This window comes from Mytilus edulis, chromosome 1 (assembly GCF_963676685.1).
Source record: "Mytilus edulis chromosome 1, xbMytEdul2.2, whole genome shotgun sequence".
NCBI lineage: Eukaryota > Metazoa > Mollusca > Bivalvia > Mytilida > Mytilidae > Mytilus > Mytilus edulis.
This window is the reverse complement of record NC_092344.1, coordinates 29,527,492-29,543,608: the sequence shown is the minus strand read 5'-3', so window position 1 is coordinate 29,543,608 and position 16,117 is coordinate 29,527,492. Positions and strand designations below refer to the sequence as shown.

The following is a 16,117-nucleotide window of genomic DNA, read 5'->3' as shown; positions in this document are numbered from 1 at the left end:
ACAATCCTTATGTGTCTACACAGATTAAACGCGACATTCAGAACACCGAACCAAATGTTGAATCATTTGACGAGTAATATTGCTATTGGACTAGGATTTCTGATTTCACAGTTATTTTTTTGTTCGGGGTGTCTTGGAGTTTCTTGACAATATCCAACACGAAGAATTTCCATGTGGACCAAAATATAAAGCACAGAAACGTTTTCTTCTTTTTGCAGATGTTCCGAATGCATATTGTCTTGCAGCGATTACATTGTGTTATGTCATTGTAATGTTGAGAATAATTCGAAATCGGCGTCAGGTAAATGTATTCGGAAACTTGACTAACTTACAAGTTCAGCAGAAAAAGCGAGCAGCATTGCGAATGCGCAATAACATGATTATCTTTAGTTGTATCATTATCGTAACAGCTGTTTCAATTTTACCAAGAACGCTCTATGGTCTTTATGCCAACTTTACTGACACTATCAATGAGGAAATCGTAAGAGCCACTAACAATTTGCTTTTGCTCAATCCTTTAGTAGATCCCTTCATATATATTTTTAGTATCAAGGAAGTGCGAAGTAAGTTAATATGCAACTTTTGCCAACCAAACCATACAGCTCCTGTGACAAAAGCTTTACAACTAGCAAATTCAGTTACACCTAGTGGTATATCTGATGTACCGACCACATTTATATCTTGAAAAATGGAAGGAACACGAACTGTATTGTGATTTTTTAAATGATTGGACGGATATAAGAGGACGAAAACAATTGATAGTTGTGTAATAGGCTTACAAATAAACAATTGAAATTAAAATAAATCTCAATACCATGTACGTTTTTATTTATTTGAAATATAAATAAAATATGTCATTGGATATTTGTCAATGAAAAACAACGAACAACAAAAAGCTAGGGTATATTGATAGTACTGACCTCGAAAAAGACGCTTAATTATCGAGATCAATATATCAGAATAGCACACGACTGGAAATTGTTTTAAACCTTAGAATAATATCTATATTTTAATTTCCGTCTGGTGGATCGGGTGTCTTTCTCCATCTTTGATTTTGAAGCTGCAAATAACAGTTGGTCTAGATCTTTTATAGAATGTGCAAACTTGTATATTTGTATTGTATTTATTTGAAATGCGCTATACATATAAACTGATCACTATATTTATGTCTGAATATTCCGTTTCCTTGTAAAGAAATTAAACACGGCTTTCTCTGTCTCATATTTAGACTTGTACCGCGAATTTGACCTAATTTATTAATTTGACTGTTAAGATTTATTTCGATAGTGTCTATTTGTCGTGGCTCGATACTTGTACATCCCGCCATTGTCCTTTATTTACTTTTACCTATATCGATTTTCGTCTTTATGTCTTTTGTGCTTTTGCTGATGACATATTTGTTTTGTTTTTATTGTGATTAAGATTATAACACAATCTTGACTGCTTCCCTCTATTTTTTACATTTTTACATATTGTCTGTTTGTTTTGTTCACACATCGTTGTCAATATAATGGAATTTTATGTGACTGACATATAAGTGAGTAGTTGAGGTAGCTATAAAACCAGGTTTAATTCGACATTTTCTACATAAGAAAATGATTGTACCAAGTCAGGAATATGACAGTTGTTATCAGAATATTAGCATTACTTACAGTTTAATGGCACGTGTCAATATGACAGATGGTATTTGCATTTATCTGCAATTTTACTAAATTTAGCAGGAGGACAAAATTCCAATTATTATTGCATAAAATTGGACCCTCATAGTTATATTTTACGAGAACCTTTAATACTGTTTAGAGATTCTTAACTTTGAACTAATATATAATTCTTTGTATTGTAAACTGTTGCTTAAGAAATCTTCCCCTAGGTCTCAAACTGTACAATTGTATATATATCGTATACAGTCTTGCCTTTAAAGTAGTCATAGTGTTGATTAAAGACCAATCTGTGTAGAACACCTTTACGAAGAGTTTCGTCTGGTAATATATTCAATATATATACACCGACTGCAATAATAAGTTCAGATAAATGTTAAGGTGAAAATTTCGGGGAATATCATCTTCTTTTGAGGTGAGGTAAATATTTCATCTGACTTGAGGTGTTATACCACCAAATCATGGTACGTCACATCCGGTTCTATACGAAAATAGGTTGAAAAAAATATAGTTGTAGGTAATTAATCCTACGGTACATTTTATTGCAGTAAATCATTTCTGCAACATATGCTTCTTGGGTATTTCAAACACATATTTTTTTATTTGGTGTTTCTATATAATGTTTTGTAAACTTTCGGTTACATGCTTCCTAAACCTTGTACACAGGTTAGATAAGGGGAGTTTGATTGGTTAACTTCCAGTGATGGTTATTTTATTGTATGCAATGACATTTCATGTGAAATGTTTTCTATAGTACTGGACAGGATAAAACTTTACTCATGCCAAGTATTTCTTTATTTGAAACAATGATAACTTCTTCACATTTTTTTTTAAAAGAGCAAATTTAACAAAGACTAATAGGGGGAAATCAATGGTGGTATTACACCTTTAAACGTGTATATTTAAATATATGAAATAATGTTGGTTTTTTTTAAATTTAAAAATGAAATATTCATGAAAAATGAAGTATTTAAAACAGTTTCATTCCATTTAATGTACGTACTGATTTAGAATAGCGACTCATTCCGTCAGGGTTTGGTAATTGATATTTTATAATTTATGAATCTAAGAATCTTTCTTTATAATTGAGAATGGAAATGGGGAATGTGTCAAAGGGACAACAATCCGACCATCGAGAAGACAACAACAGAATGTCACCAACAGGTCTTATACACGATTTTGAAATATTTAATGAAATCCTGTTACTTAACATTCATTTCTGTTGTTGTAAATCGCGACATACAATGCAAAGAGACGCACGTTTTTATTCTACCAAGATGAAAACCATGACATCTCATCTCAAATAACAAGTACACTACTGGAAACTAATAAATTCCTTGTTTATATGAAATAAAAACACAATATAATTGTATCTTATATCGTTTTAATATATATTGTTTATATTAGCATTACTTACAGTTTAATGGCACGTGTCAATATGACAGATGGTATTTGCATTTATTTGAAATTGATATATTCAATTACTTATTTCCTAATTGTAAATTGCATGCGTATGAAGTATACAAATATCGACACGTGGGTACCGACAAAATAAGCCTGCAAGAACAAATAAAAAGGATTGGTGGCTGACAAATTAGCACAATGATCACTGGGTTCATTTAGCTTCCGAGCTCATAATTTCATTGAAGTAATATTTTGTAATATCGAGAAATTAACCAATCAGCGCAGCAACTAAAACAATACACTGAAATTGGATGATAAAGTAACTTGTCCTATCCAATTTTTTTATCAGTAATACTTCCCTATTTTTCGTGTCAAATACATGAAATATAAGCTAAAAGATCTCGCCAAGGGATTTGTTTTTGTTACGGCTGCTAAGTCTGCTAATAATATCATTACTGTTTGACGTAAATTTTGCATTGAAGTTCTGCCAAAGGAAATCACGAATTCCCCAACATTCCAACTGACTCCATTTTTGGAAAATGACATCTGTAACACATATAAACGTTTAGCTACCTCTTTACAGGCAGAACTAAATACAATAAAGTTCAAACTAATTACTGGTTTCCGAAGCTTCAAAAACACCTCGGATTTATGTCGTCTTCAATCCATTGTTCCACTACTAAACTGTCTATTCTACTCACTAGTACACTTGGTTCTATCAAAAACCTGGTAATAAAATTCAAATAAGCCCTTTGAAAATAGGTGATGAATTACTTTTGGAGTGTAAAATATTCGTTGGCAGTACTACATATATTCTTATAAGGAACAAATCCACACACCTAATAAGATATCAAAATTCGAAAATGTTTATGTACATTCTTTTATGTCATTTTGTTTTTAGTAAAAACAAACAAAATAAAAGAACTATGTCAATTGTACGAACATTGATACTATAACTTCCTTTGAATTTTTATTAGATATTAATTATCGGAATTATAATAGGGACTAAATATGCACCACTTATTCTGGACCTGCAACTGTATTGTTGTGAGTTACAATGTATGACTTAAATCAGTAAAGACCAATCGAAACAACATCTGATACCAAAATTAAATAATACTTTAAGATATTTGGATGATATATTGTCCGTCAATAATGACGACTTCAGTATGTACACTAAAGAGATTTATCCTTCTAAACTGACTTCAAGTAAAGCAAATAGTAACAATGAACACTATTCTTTCCTGGATCTTATATCTACATATTTAACGGGACGCTTAATACCAAAAGTTATGATGAATGAAGGCAACAGTAGTATATTTGTACTGTGTGTTCTTAGTGAGGGCCGCAAGGTAGATTAGTGAAAGCTAATTGAGTCACCCTCTTTAAATAAAGTCATTATTTACTTACTTACCGCTGTTCAAAAATCATAATTAAATCGATTGAGAGGAAACGAATAAAATTTGTAAGGGTTCCGCGGAACCCGGTGTCTCGCCTACTTTTGCTATAAATCGCAGGCTTGACAAAAATGAGAAATTTTTTTTTTTGATTGTAAGAAGCCTCTGGCCAAGTTTGGTAAAAATCCAGGATAGTTTATGAACCTTATAAATAATTTTAAAACTTTAACTGCAGACTTTATGTAATGTTAACTGGAAGAAAAACTAAGTCCATTTATAAGTAAAATTCAGATACACAGGTTAAAAATATTAACAAAATTTCCTTTTAGATACTAACTTTTGATCATAAACAAGCTCCTGTCCAAGTTTGGTACAAATTAAAAATAGTATAAGAAAGTTATTATTTTTTTTTAATTAACCACAAAGTGAATGTGTTGTTTCCTGGCAGAATATCTAAGTCCATTTAAAAGTAAAATACCGAAAACATGGATTTATTTTTTTATAAAATTTACTGTTGGATATTATCTTATGATCATAAACAAGCTTCTGTCCGAGTTTGGTACAAACCCAGGCTAGTTTAATAAAGTTATTAAAATTTTAAAAACTTTAGTCACAGAGTGAATGTAATGTTTCCCGCAGAAAATCTTAGTTCATTTAAAAGTAAAATACGGACAAAATGGTTTTATTTTTTTATAAAATTTACTTCTGGATACTATCTTATGATCATAAACAAGCTTCTGTCCAAGTTTGGTACAAACCCAGGATAGTTTAAGAAAGATATTAAAATTTTAAAAACTTTAACCACAGAGTGGATGTAATGTTTCCCGCAGAAAAACTAAGTCAATTTAAAAGTAAAATACGGAAAAAATTGATTTATTCTTTTTACAAAATTTACTTCTGGATACTATCTAATGATCATAAACAAGCTTCTGTCCGAGTTTGGTACAAACCCAGGATAGTTTAATAAAGTAATTAAAATTTTAAAAACTTTAACCACAGAGTGAATGTAATGTTTCCACCAGAAAATCTAAGTTCATTTAAAAGTAAAATACGGACAAAATGGTTTTATTTTTTTATAAAATTTACTTCTGGATACTATCTTATGATCATAAACAAGCTTCTGTCCAAATTTGGTACAAACCCAGGATAGTTTAAGAAAGATATTAAAATTTTAAAAACTTTAACCACAGAGTGAATGTAATGTTTCCCGCAGAAAAACTAAGTCCATTTATAAGTAAAATACGGAAAAAATGGATTTTTATTTTTACAAAATTTGCTTCTGGATACTATCTTATGATAATAAACAAGCTTCTGCCCAAGTTTGGTAGAAATCTAGTACAGTTTAAGAAAGTTATTAAAATTTCAAAAACTTTAACCACAGAGTGAATATTTATGGACGACGCCGATGACGCCGACGACGACGACACTGACGACGACGGAATGTAGGATCGCTTAGTCTCGCTTTTTCGACTACAGTCGAAGGATCGACAAAAAGCAGGGTTGTCAAAACCCTGGTTTTGAGTATTGTCCAGCCCAGTGGGAAATACTGGGAAAACCCCGGTTTTACAGGGTTTTTTGGGCAATACTGGGTAATATTAAATACTGGACTGAATTTTAAAGAGGTTTCATTAATCAAATGCAATGCATTTGAGATATTTATAAACATATTTTGATTTATAAATAAGTTTACTTGTTCAAGAGTCTTATAATACAATTAAGTGTATACATTTGAGAAAGTATTATTCTAAGCAACATTGAGAGAACATGAAGACACAGTAAGCAAATATTACTCGAAAAAATGCCATTCTCAATAATTTCCGTTAAAATCACCCTTCTGTCTAGATTGGTAAGACTGTTAACATTAGGCAAAAAAAACCATTATTTTCAAATGTATATAACTAATATTTAGAATTTACAATAACATGTAAGAAAACTTACTTTTAAATAATTTATATGTACATCGCTAATTAATAAAAGTAATAACTCAGATAAAAACACAGATATGTTTATATAGAAAAAAGTAAAATCATAAAATACTGAACTCAGAGGAAAATCTAATCGGAAAGTCCATAATCACACGGCAAATCAAATGACAAAACACATCAAAAACGAATGTAATTCATCGTGTTTTTTTTACTTTCAGTTTATTTCTATGATTTTGAGTTTAGTATGAGGACCTTTTCATTGAACTAGTACATATGTTTTTGTTCTGGTGACAGCTGAAGCGCACCGGGTGTGGGAGGTTCTCGATGTTATTATTTAAGCTATATTTTTTATCATTGTCATAAAAGCGGGAGGTTTAGCTAGCCATTTAACCAGGTTCAACCAACAATTTTAACATAAATGTCCTGTACCAAGTCAGGAATATGGCAGTTGTTATCAAATAGTTCGTTTCTAGTATATAGGCGTTTGTTTTTGTTGCATTTTAGTATTCCTGATGTTCCTTTGTTTTGATGTGTTTCCCTCAGTTTTAGTTTGTAATTCGGCTTTGTTTTCTGTCAATGGAGTCGACTTTTTAATATAGGTATAATACTGTTCTTTATCTATCTCAGTTCTATTGAAATAAAGTATAAAACTCATATACTCTTTTAAATTTACAATAAGGTTTTAAAAATTAAAAACTTTCCTGTATTCTTTTTTCATTTCTACATTTTTGTGTAGTACCTTTAATCTTGCGATGGGTTATGCCTTTCCAATTGAACACAATATTCTAGAGCTTATCTTTCCAATGACTTTCTGAATGAATAAATATCGGAAGGAGAAACCAATCAAACCAAAGATTTGATATGGACAACTCATCTTTTTGCAATGTTTGCAGATGATATATTAACTGATAAGACATTAGGAAATATGCATGTCATAGATGACAATGCATGTTTAATTTGTCAAAGGGACAACAGTGAATCTGTTTTGGGTGTGTTACGCAACAAAGAAAGTGAACTGTCATCGAATATTGACTTACCATTAGCAACACTCAAGTTGTGAAGTAGAAACTGCTTACCTTTCCTGGGCATCCTTATTCACTCCTACATAGGGGTCAACTTGTACTGTTTGATATAGGTATCTTTATCAATATCGATTTTGTTTTCCCTGGAGGAGTTTTATACAGCCTTCATAATTAAAAGAAAGCAGTCTCTATTTTAAGTTGGACATTGGGTTGAATTAAAAATTGTGTACTGTCTTAAGGTAAAGAAAGGATAATGATCAATACTCTTTGTCATTATAGATATAGGAAGATGTGGTGTGAGTGCCAATGAGACAACTCTCCATTCAAATAACAATTTATAAAAGTAAACCATTATAAGTCAATGTACGGCCTTCAACAAGGAGCCTTGGCTAACACCAAACAACAAGCTATACAATGCCTGTCTTTACTTATATGTTAGGGTAGGGCGACATTGCTTCCTCTGTACTATATATAACCTAATTACTTGCACTTTTACAATTTGACTTTGGGGGTCAGTCTAGTATAACAAATGGTATATCTAAAAAATTGGATATACTTTAAGCCTTGTTCAATTATATAAGATCCTCGCTGTTTGTAATAGATTTTGGATATACCAATCTTTTGAACTTACTATTTACTTAAAAGACATCTGGTACTTCATGAATATAACATAATTTCTTTACATGACCTTATGGTACTACAACAAGCAGGCAATTATGAAACAGCAAACTACAAATGTTAAATAAGGAATTTATTGCACATTATAAATTGAATGTAAAATTATTAACTCCATTATGAAATGCTTTTAACTTTAAGTTGGTGTTAATATAAAAAAAAATTATTATTTTAAAAATACAAAAAACAAAAGAATAAAAAATAAACAAGATCTTATTCAATGAGATTCTTATCAATAAAATACATGTTATTACACACACATAGACATCAATAGGTCATCATACATTATTATATAAAACACAAACAGACGTACCACATAACAAGGTTTGTTCACTTGAGAATTTTATTTCAATTTACAGTGAAAAGATATAAGTGTTCTTTACAATCAATATCAGAAATGTTTTGAAGGTATTTTCAATAAGTTTTACACAAGGTGTTCATTTATTTATTCATATATCTTTTTTGTAACTAATTGGTTTTAATTTATTCAGTTGACCATTTGATTTTAAATCTTACAAAACATTTTTGACAATTGGAGTTGTATGTCAAATAAAATCATCATAGAAACAATATTAAAATTTGTTTGCCACATTCACGTTTCAACCTCAAAAGACTCATCTGTGACACTTAAATCAAACAAGTGAAAAAGGCCAAAATAATGTAGATGGTTGAAGAGCATTGAAGACAAAAAATTCTGAAAGGTTTTTCAAAATCAGCCAAGGTAATATATTCCAAATATACAGTAGTAAATTCAGTCCTATGATATAAAAATTTGGGTGTTTGAATAATTTCTCTGTGTTATTTAGGTCCATGAAATAGAATACAGAAGAATCACATAAAAGAAGAGATATTACATGTTGATGTCAAGTACAGTTCAGCAGTTTTAAAAATTGATGCATGTATATAATTTTTTTTTTTTATAAAAACACTCTTTCAAAATCAATACCACATAAAAACTTCATAGATGGAGAACATTTAACACTGTAAAATTAACATAGAGAAAAAACATGGAGATGGTAATGAAAGAGGCAACAATTAAACAAAAACAGAAATGTGTAAAAAAAATATACATATCTTAAAATTACATTTCACAATCCTAACAAAAACTATACATTGAAGGTCTTAAATAAACATAATGGTCATGATTATTGGTAAGATGCCAAGAACAAATACTTTTTCTTTCCATTTAAGTTAAAAACAACTCTGACATGCATAGTGCAGTATGAATAAAGAAGATAGAAGAAAAAATTGTCAAAATGTAGTTTTTTCAAAAGTATAATAAAAAGAATTGGTCACCATAATTTTTTACAGATTAGCATGGAAACCCCAATTTTGTGTGATAATATGAAAAAAAAACCAGAATTTAAGATATGAAGATATAGCTGTAATAATTTGCTTTCAGATAAGAAACAAGAGGCTCCAAGTTTTGGCAAATTTTAAGATAAATAATTCATAAAAGATTTGAAAAGTGAATATATTTTCATATTAGTCAATATCATATGTTATGTTATGGTATTACAAAAGAATTCATAATATATTTTGTTATATTCTCCATGGTCTACCCTGTTAATAAATGGAATTTAAAACATTTACTTCCTATTTCTACATGTATACATACAGCAACTCTTTGACAAATAAACAACTTGAGTGTAGATTGAAACACAAAACAAAATCAGTTAGACAAATAATTGAGTAGAAATGGTCAGATGAATAATAATGTCATTAAAAGATACTAAAAAATATTGACTTATACTGAAATTGAACAAAACACTGAAAGTCATGTTCATGTTTGCTCCCATTTACTTGTAATACCCATTTCAGAGGGAAAAACTTTAGAAGGTTCTATGTAGTTTAGTATATATATGTAAACTGAAATTCAGAATATTGACCATATTTGAGCATCTGCAGGTTGGGACTATACATTTCTGGATTTCAATTTTAAGACTTTTACAGATTACTATATATGTTGAGCCAATGGTAGGGCTTGGTTAATTATGTAATATATCTTTTACTTTATAACATGGAAAAGACATCCCTCAAAACATTTGATACATTTGGAAACATACAGAAAAAATATCCTATTCAGTTCTTTCTTTAAATTCTATAAGACAGAACAGCCAAAACAGCTTTGCTGAGGATAGTCAGGAGCATGCACTTTCTTGTCTAATCCATACACTATAAAGTCAGAGTCTGTGTCATCCCATTTGTAACGACAAACTGTCACTGGTACTATCCGTACTCTGTGTCTCTGTAAAACATAAAAAAAATGACATGTTTACTTAAAACTAGCCAAGACAGGATATTCCACAAACAAATATCAAACATTAAAAGATACATTTGCATCTGTCTTAATTTAAAAGATGTGCTATTTTATATGATGTATCTTTCACCAGGAATCTGTCTCATTTGTGATATTTAACAAGATGTATCTGCACATGGAATCTGAGTCATTTGTGATATTTTACGAGATGTATCTTGCACCAGGAATCTTTCTCATTTCTGCTATTTTACAAGATTTATCTGCACAGAGAATCTGTTTCATTTGTGCTCTTTTACAATTACCATATTTGTGGCTTTTAAAACTTTTTGTCTATTAAAAGTGAACATGATGCAGGATTTTATCAGATACATGTTTTGTGCATACAAAAAATGTATTGTAAATATTAACTCTAGTAAGTTTTGTTATATTTTGTAAATTAACATCATAAATTTAAATGAAATCAAGTTAGTTAATTATTTATAGTTAAATCAGGTCAGTAATATTTAGAAGGGATAGATCTCTTGGTATCATCCCAGAAATCCTTCAGGACTTCATTTTGATAAAAGATATTTATAAAAAGTGTGGGGTAATCCCATTTGTTCAAATCAAGAAAACCAAAGGTTAGGGAAAAACACCACGTCCTCAAGAAAGAAACAACAAAAAACAGAGTTTGGACAGCTAAAGCAACATGAAGCACATTTACAACTGCTCTTTAGTGTTAATGTTATGGTAGGTACCTGCATGAGAACTCTCTCTGAAGGAACTCAGGTGTTTAGAGAGAAGACAATTTAAGAGTACCTGCATGAGAGCTCTTTCACCCTGAAACTTGTGTTTGGATATAAGAATATGATATAATACTTGCATGAGAACTCTCTCAATGGGATACTTGTGTTTGGATAATAGATAATGATATGTTACCTGCATGAGAACTCTCTCCATGAGATACTTGTGTTTGTATATAAGATTATGATATGTTACCTGCATGAGAACTCTCTCCATAGGATACTTGTGTTTGTATATAAGATTATGATAGGTTACCTGCATGAGAACTCTCTCTACCATGCACTTGTGTTTGGATAATAGATTATGATATGTTACCTGCATGAGAGCTCTCTCTATCATACACTTGTGTTTGGATAATAGATTATGATATGTTACCTGCATGAGAACTCTCTCCATAGGATACTTGTGTTTGTATATAAGATTATGATATGTTACCTGCATGAGAGCTCTCTCTATCATACACTTGTGTTTGGATAATAAAATTATGATAGGTTACCTGCATGAGAGCTCTCTCTATCATACACTTGTGTTTGGATAATAGATTATGATATGTTACCTGCATGAGAGCTCTCTCTATCATACACTTGTGTTTGGATAATAGATTATGATAGGTTACCTGCATGAGAGGTCTCTCTATCATACACTTGTGTTTGGATAATAGATTATGATATGTTACCTGCATGAGAACTCTCTCCATGGGATACTTGTGTTTGTATATAAGATTATGATATGTTACCTGCATGAGAACTCTCTCCATGGGATACTTGTGTTTGTATATAAGATTATGATATGTTACCTGCATGAGAACTCTCTCCATGGGATACTTGTGTTTGTATATAAGATTATGATAGGTTACCTGCATGAGAACTCTCTCCATGGGATACTTGTGTTTGTATATAAGATTATGTTATGTTACCTGCATGAGAACTCTCTCCATAGGATACTTGTGTTTGTATATAAGATTATGATAGGTTACCTGCATGAGAGCTCTCTCTATCATACACTTGTGTTTGGATAACAAGATTATGATATGTTACCTGCATGAGAGCTCTCTCTATCATACACTTGTGTTTGGATAATAGATTATGATATGTTACCTGCATGAGAGGTCTCTACATGGGATACTTGTGTTAAGATAATAGATTATGATATGTTACCTGCATGAGAACTCTCTCCATGGGATACTTGTGTTTGGATAATAGATTATGATATGTTACCTGCATGAAAGGTCTCTCCATGGGATACTTGTGTTTAGATAATAGATTATGATATTTTACCTGCATGAGAACTCTCTCCATGGGATACTTGTGTTTGGATAATAGATTATGATAGGTTACCTGCATGATACTGCTCTCCAGGGGATACTGATGTTAAGATATAAGATTTTGCTACTTTACCTGCATGAGAATTCTCTTCATGGGATACTGGTGTTTGGATATAAGATCATGATGTGTTACCTGCATGAGAACACTCTCCATGGGATACCAATGTTTGGATATAAGATTATGATATGTTACCTGCATGATAATTTATTCCATGGGATACTGGTGCTTAGATGTAAGATTATGATATGTTACCTGCATGATAACTCTCTCCATGGGATACTGGTGCTTAGATATAAGATTATGATATGTTACCTGCATGAGAACACTCTCCATGGAATACTTATGTTTGGATATATATATAAGATTATGATATGTTACCTGCATGAGAATTCTCTCCATGGAATACTGGTGTTAAGATGTAAGATTATGATATGTTACCTACATGAGAACACTCTCCATGGGATACTGATGTTTAGATATAAGATTATGATATGTTACCTACATGAGAACTCTCTCCATGGGAACCTGGTGTTAAGATATAAGATTATGATATGTTACCTGCATGATAACTCTCTCCATGGGATACTGGTGTTTGGATATAAGATGATGATATGTTACCTGCATGAGAATTCTCTCCATGGAATACTGGTGTTAAGATATAAGATTATGATATGTTACCTGCATGATACTACTCTCCAGGGGATACTGATGTTTAGATATAAGATTTTGCTACTTTACCTGCATGAAAATTCTCTTCATGGGATACTGGTGTTTGGATATAAGATTATGATATGTTACCTGCATGATACCACTCTCCATGGGATACTGGTGTTTGGATATAAGATTATGATATGTTACCTGCATGAGAATTCTCTCCATGGAATACTGGTGTTAAGATATAAGATTATGATATGTTACCTGCATGATACTGCTCTCCAGGGGATACTGATGTTAAGATATAAGATTTTGCTACTTTACCTGCATGAGAATTCTCTCCATGGGATACTGGTGTTTGGATATAAGATTATGATATGTTACCTACATGAGAACTCTCTCCATGGGAACCTGGTGTTAAAGGGATAATTCGCGAATTTTTACTTTTCAGCTAATTATGTCCATAATACCATAAAAAACATATTCACCAAGTTTTATCTGGATATGAACAGCAATAAAGGAGAAAATTAAGAATTAATAATTTTATTTCTTCGAACTTCCTGACTTATGTGACGTAGTTTAAGTCTTTAAGCATGCCGGGAGTGGAAATAATCTCATTTTAAATCTTAATCGTTAATCATCTTATAACGCTATTTAAAGCGCATAGACGACGTTTGGTGTAGCTATTAACCAACTAATAATTAAGATGGAACAGCGCTCAGCTTGAAAGTAGAATGTACGATTTATATTTTAATATTTTCTGAAATGATTATAGTGATACAAGTAAATCATATAAAATATTTTTTTATGATTTTTTTTTCAGACGGATATTTTGAACTAACACGTATAACTGGTAGTGTTTTAAACATGCATGTTTGTACTTTTTACCTTTTACGTCAGGCTAGTAAATATGTGCTGCTAGTACATTTGTAGTGTGTAAATACGGCCCCGCAAATACAATGTGTATTGTACTTTGGCACATAGTGACTACCTGTTGAATGCGTTGTTAAATTCAAGTTAATTAAAAGATTAGCATTTTGTATCTTTTGATCTTTACTCAGCGAATTTAAGCCGTCACGGTTCACTTTTCTAGGTGTGAACAAGATTTCTTATGAATGATAAACGGGGGAATCTTAATATTTTCCATGAGCTCAGTTTAATTAAATATATTATTGACGCTGAATATTTTTTGTTAAAAAAAAAGAAATACTGATTTAATTTAATTGAATAAATTTATGAATAATGATGTCCCTATAAACACGAGTAAATGAATTAAAAATTCTAAATATGAATCGGTGACCTTGAATTTTTGAAATAGATAGTAATTACCAATTGCAGTTATATAATTGGGTCGTTCAAAGCGATCTTCTTCTTCTTTTCTTTTTTTTTTTAAATATTCAGGAAGTAATGTCCTTATCAAAATAATTTAATTCTCACCACGTACTAATTCTTCAGCTATTTGAACGAAAATATCAAAAATGTTAACAGAAAATTTTCAACTTTGTCTTACTGGAAGGGAGGGAGGGCTTCAGACGTACTTATTAACAGACAAAGCAGGCTTATGGCTTATCGTCAGTTTGTGTGTTGGGTCAGGAAAGGTCAACCACTTGGCAAGAAACACAGAATAATCCTACCGGCTTGTGTAGTAAACATAATTAGAAAATAGTTTCCATCGTTGGATGGGGTATACGAATGATTCAAAGAATGTGAAAGTGACACTTCAGACTGAATAGTTTCTAAAATCATTTAAACGGTTTACCAATACAGTTTTTCACCGAATGTTTCAGATTCATTTCATTATTTGTGTATTAATAAACCTATTTTAATATGAATTATTTCACTTTCAGGTCTAATGTTATAGATTGCATGTTGTATTAACATGAAGGTTTGGTCTACCACAGTACCACGGAGCGTTGATATGATTTGACCCGAGATCCTCCCGAGATGTTGTTGGGGTTCTTGTTGTGCAATCTAACCAGTTTTCAATGATGTGTTTTTTATCTCTTTGTTTGTCTTTCGATCGTTTATTGGTTATTTTTTGCTATGACGTTGTCAGTGTGTTTTTTAATACTGAATATGACTATCCGTTTTGGTACCTTCTGCCTTTTTACAAACAAGACCATGAAACTGAAAATTGGAAATGTATCATGCTACTACAATAGAAAAAGCACTGATGGATTGTCCTAGAAGCATATTTTATGAGAATAATAATGGTCTATAAGCAGTTACATTTATTTCATGTTTGAAGCGGTGCATTTTTTAAAATTTAATTTGACTTTTACCAAGAAATGCATTGTAGCAAAGGGGAAGAGTAATTGTGGTCTAGTGTCAGATACTCGAATATAATGGAATTTAACAGAAAAGGAAACAAACTAGAGGCTCTCAAGAGCCTGTATCGCTCACCTGATTCTACTTGGGTTTTTGAAATCATATGAAAAAATAAAAAATTTGGCTAAAAGTGACAACACAACCTCATTGATAAGGAAAGGAACATGTTTAATTTCATTCAAAATTCCCCCACTGGCGGCCATCTTGGATGGCGGATCGGCTACAAAGTAACAACACTTGGTCAGCACCTCATAAGGAACATTCATGCCATGTTTACTTTTATTCCATTCAGTGGTTCTCTAAAAGAAGTCATTTGTATGCATTTCCCATAGGGTCCTATGTTAAACTAAGTCCCCTGCTGGCGGCCATCTTGGATGATGGATCTGCTACAAAGTAACAACACTTGGTCAGCACCTCATAAGGAACATTCATGCAATGTTTAGTTTTATTCCATTCAGTGGTTCTCTAAAAGAAGTCATTTGTATGCATTTCCAATAGGGTCCTATGTTAAACTAAGTCCCTGCTGGCGGCCATCTTGGATAATGGATCGGCTACAAAGTAACAACACTTGGTCAGCACCACATTAGGAACATTCATGCCATGTTTGATTTCATTCCATTCAGTGGTTCTCTAAAAGAAGTCATTTGTATGCATTTCCCATAGGGTCCTATGTTAAACTAAGTCCC

General features: G+C 31.5%; 1 protein-coding gene across 15 annotated transcripts in view; it reads right to left on the bottom strand.

The window, feature by feature from the left end:
• Nucleotides 1-8,142: 8,142 nt before the first annotated feature.
• Nucleotides 8,143-16,117, bottom strand: part of LOC139511307 (protein SSUH2 homolog) — a 39,524-nt gene continuing 31,549 nt past the window's right edge. For 8 of the 15 annotated variants that reach the window (XM_071297952.1, XM_071297940.1, XM_071297960.1 and 5 more), the window contains one exon: nucleotides 8,143-10,329. In XM_071297952.1, coding sequence (XP_071154053.1) covers nucleotides 10,183-10,329 — 147 coding nt within the window. In that variant the 3' untranslated portion in view covers nucleotides 8,143-10,182. The remainder of the gene's footprint in view (nucleotides 10,330-16,117) is intronic. The other 7 variants (XR_011661997.1, XR_011662002.1, XR_011662008.1 and 4 more) reach the window with 1 other exon arrangement.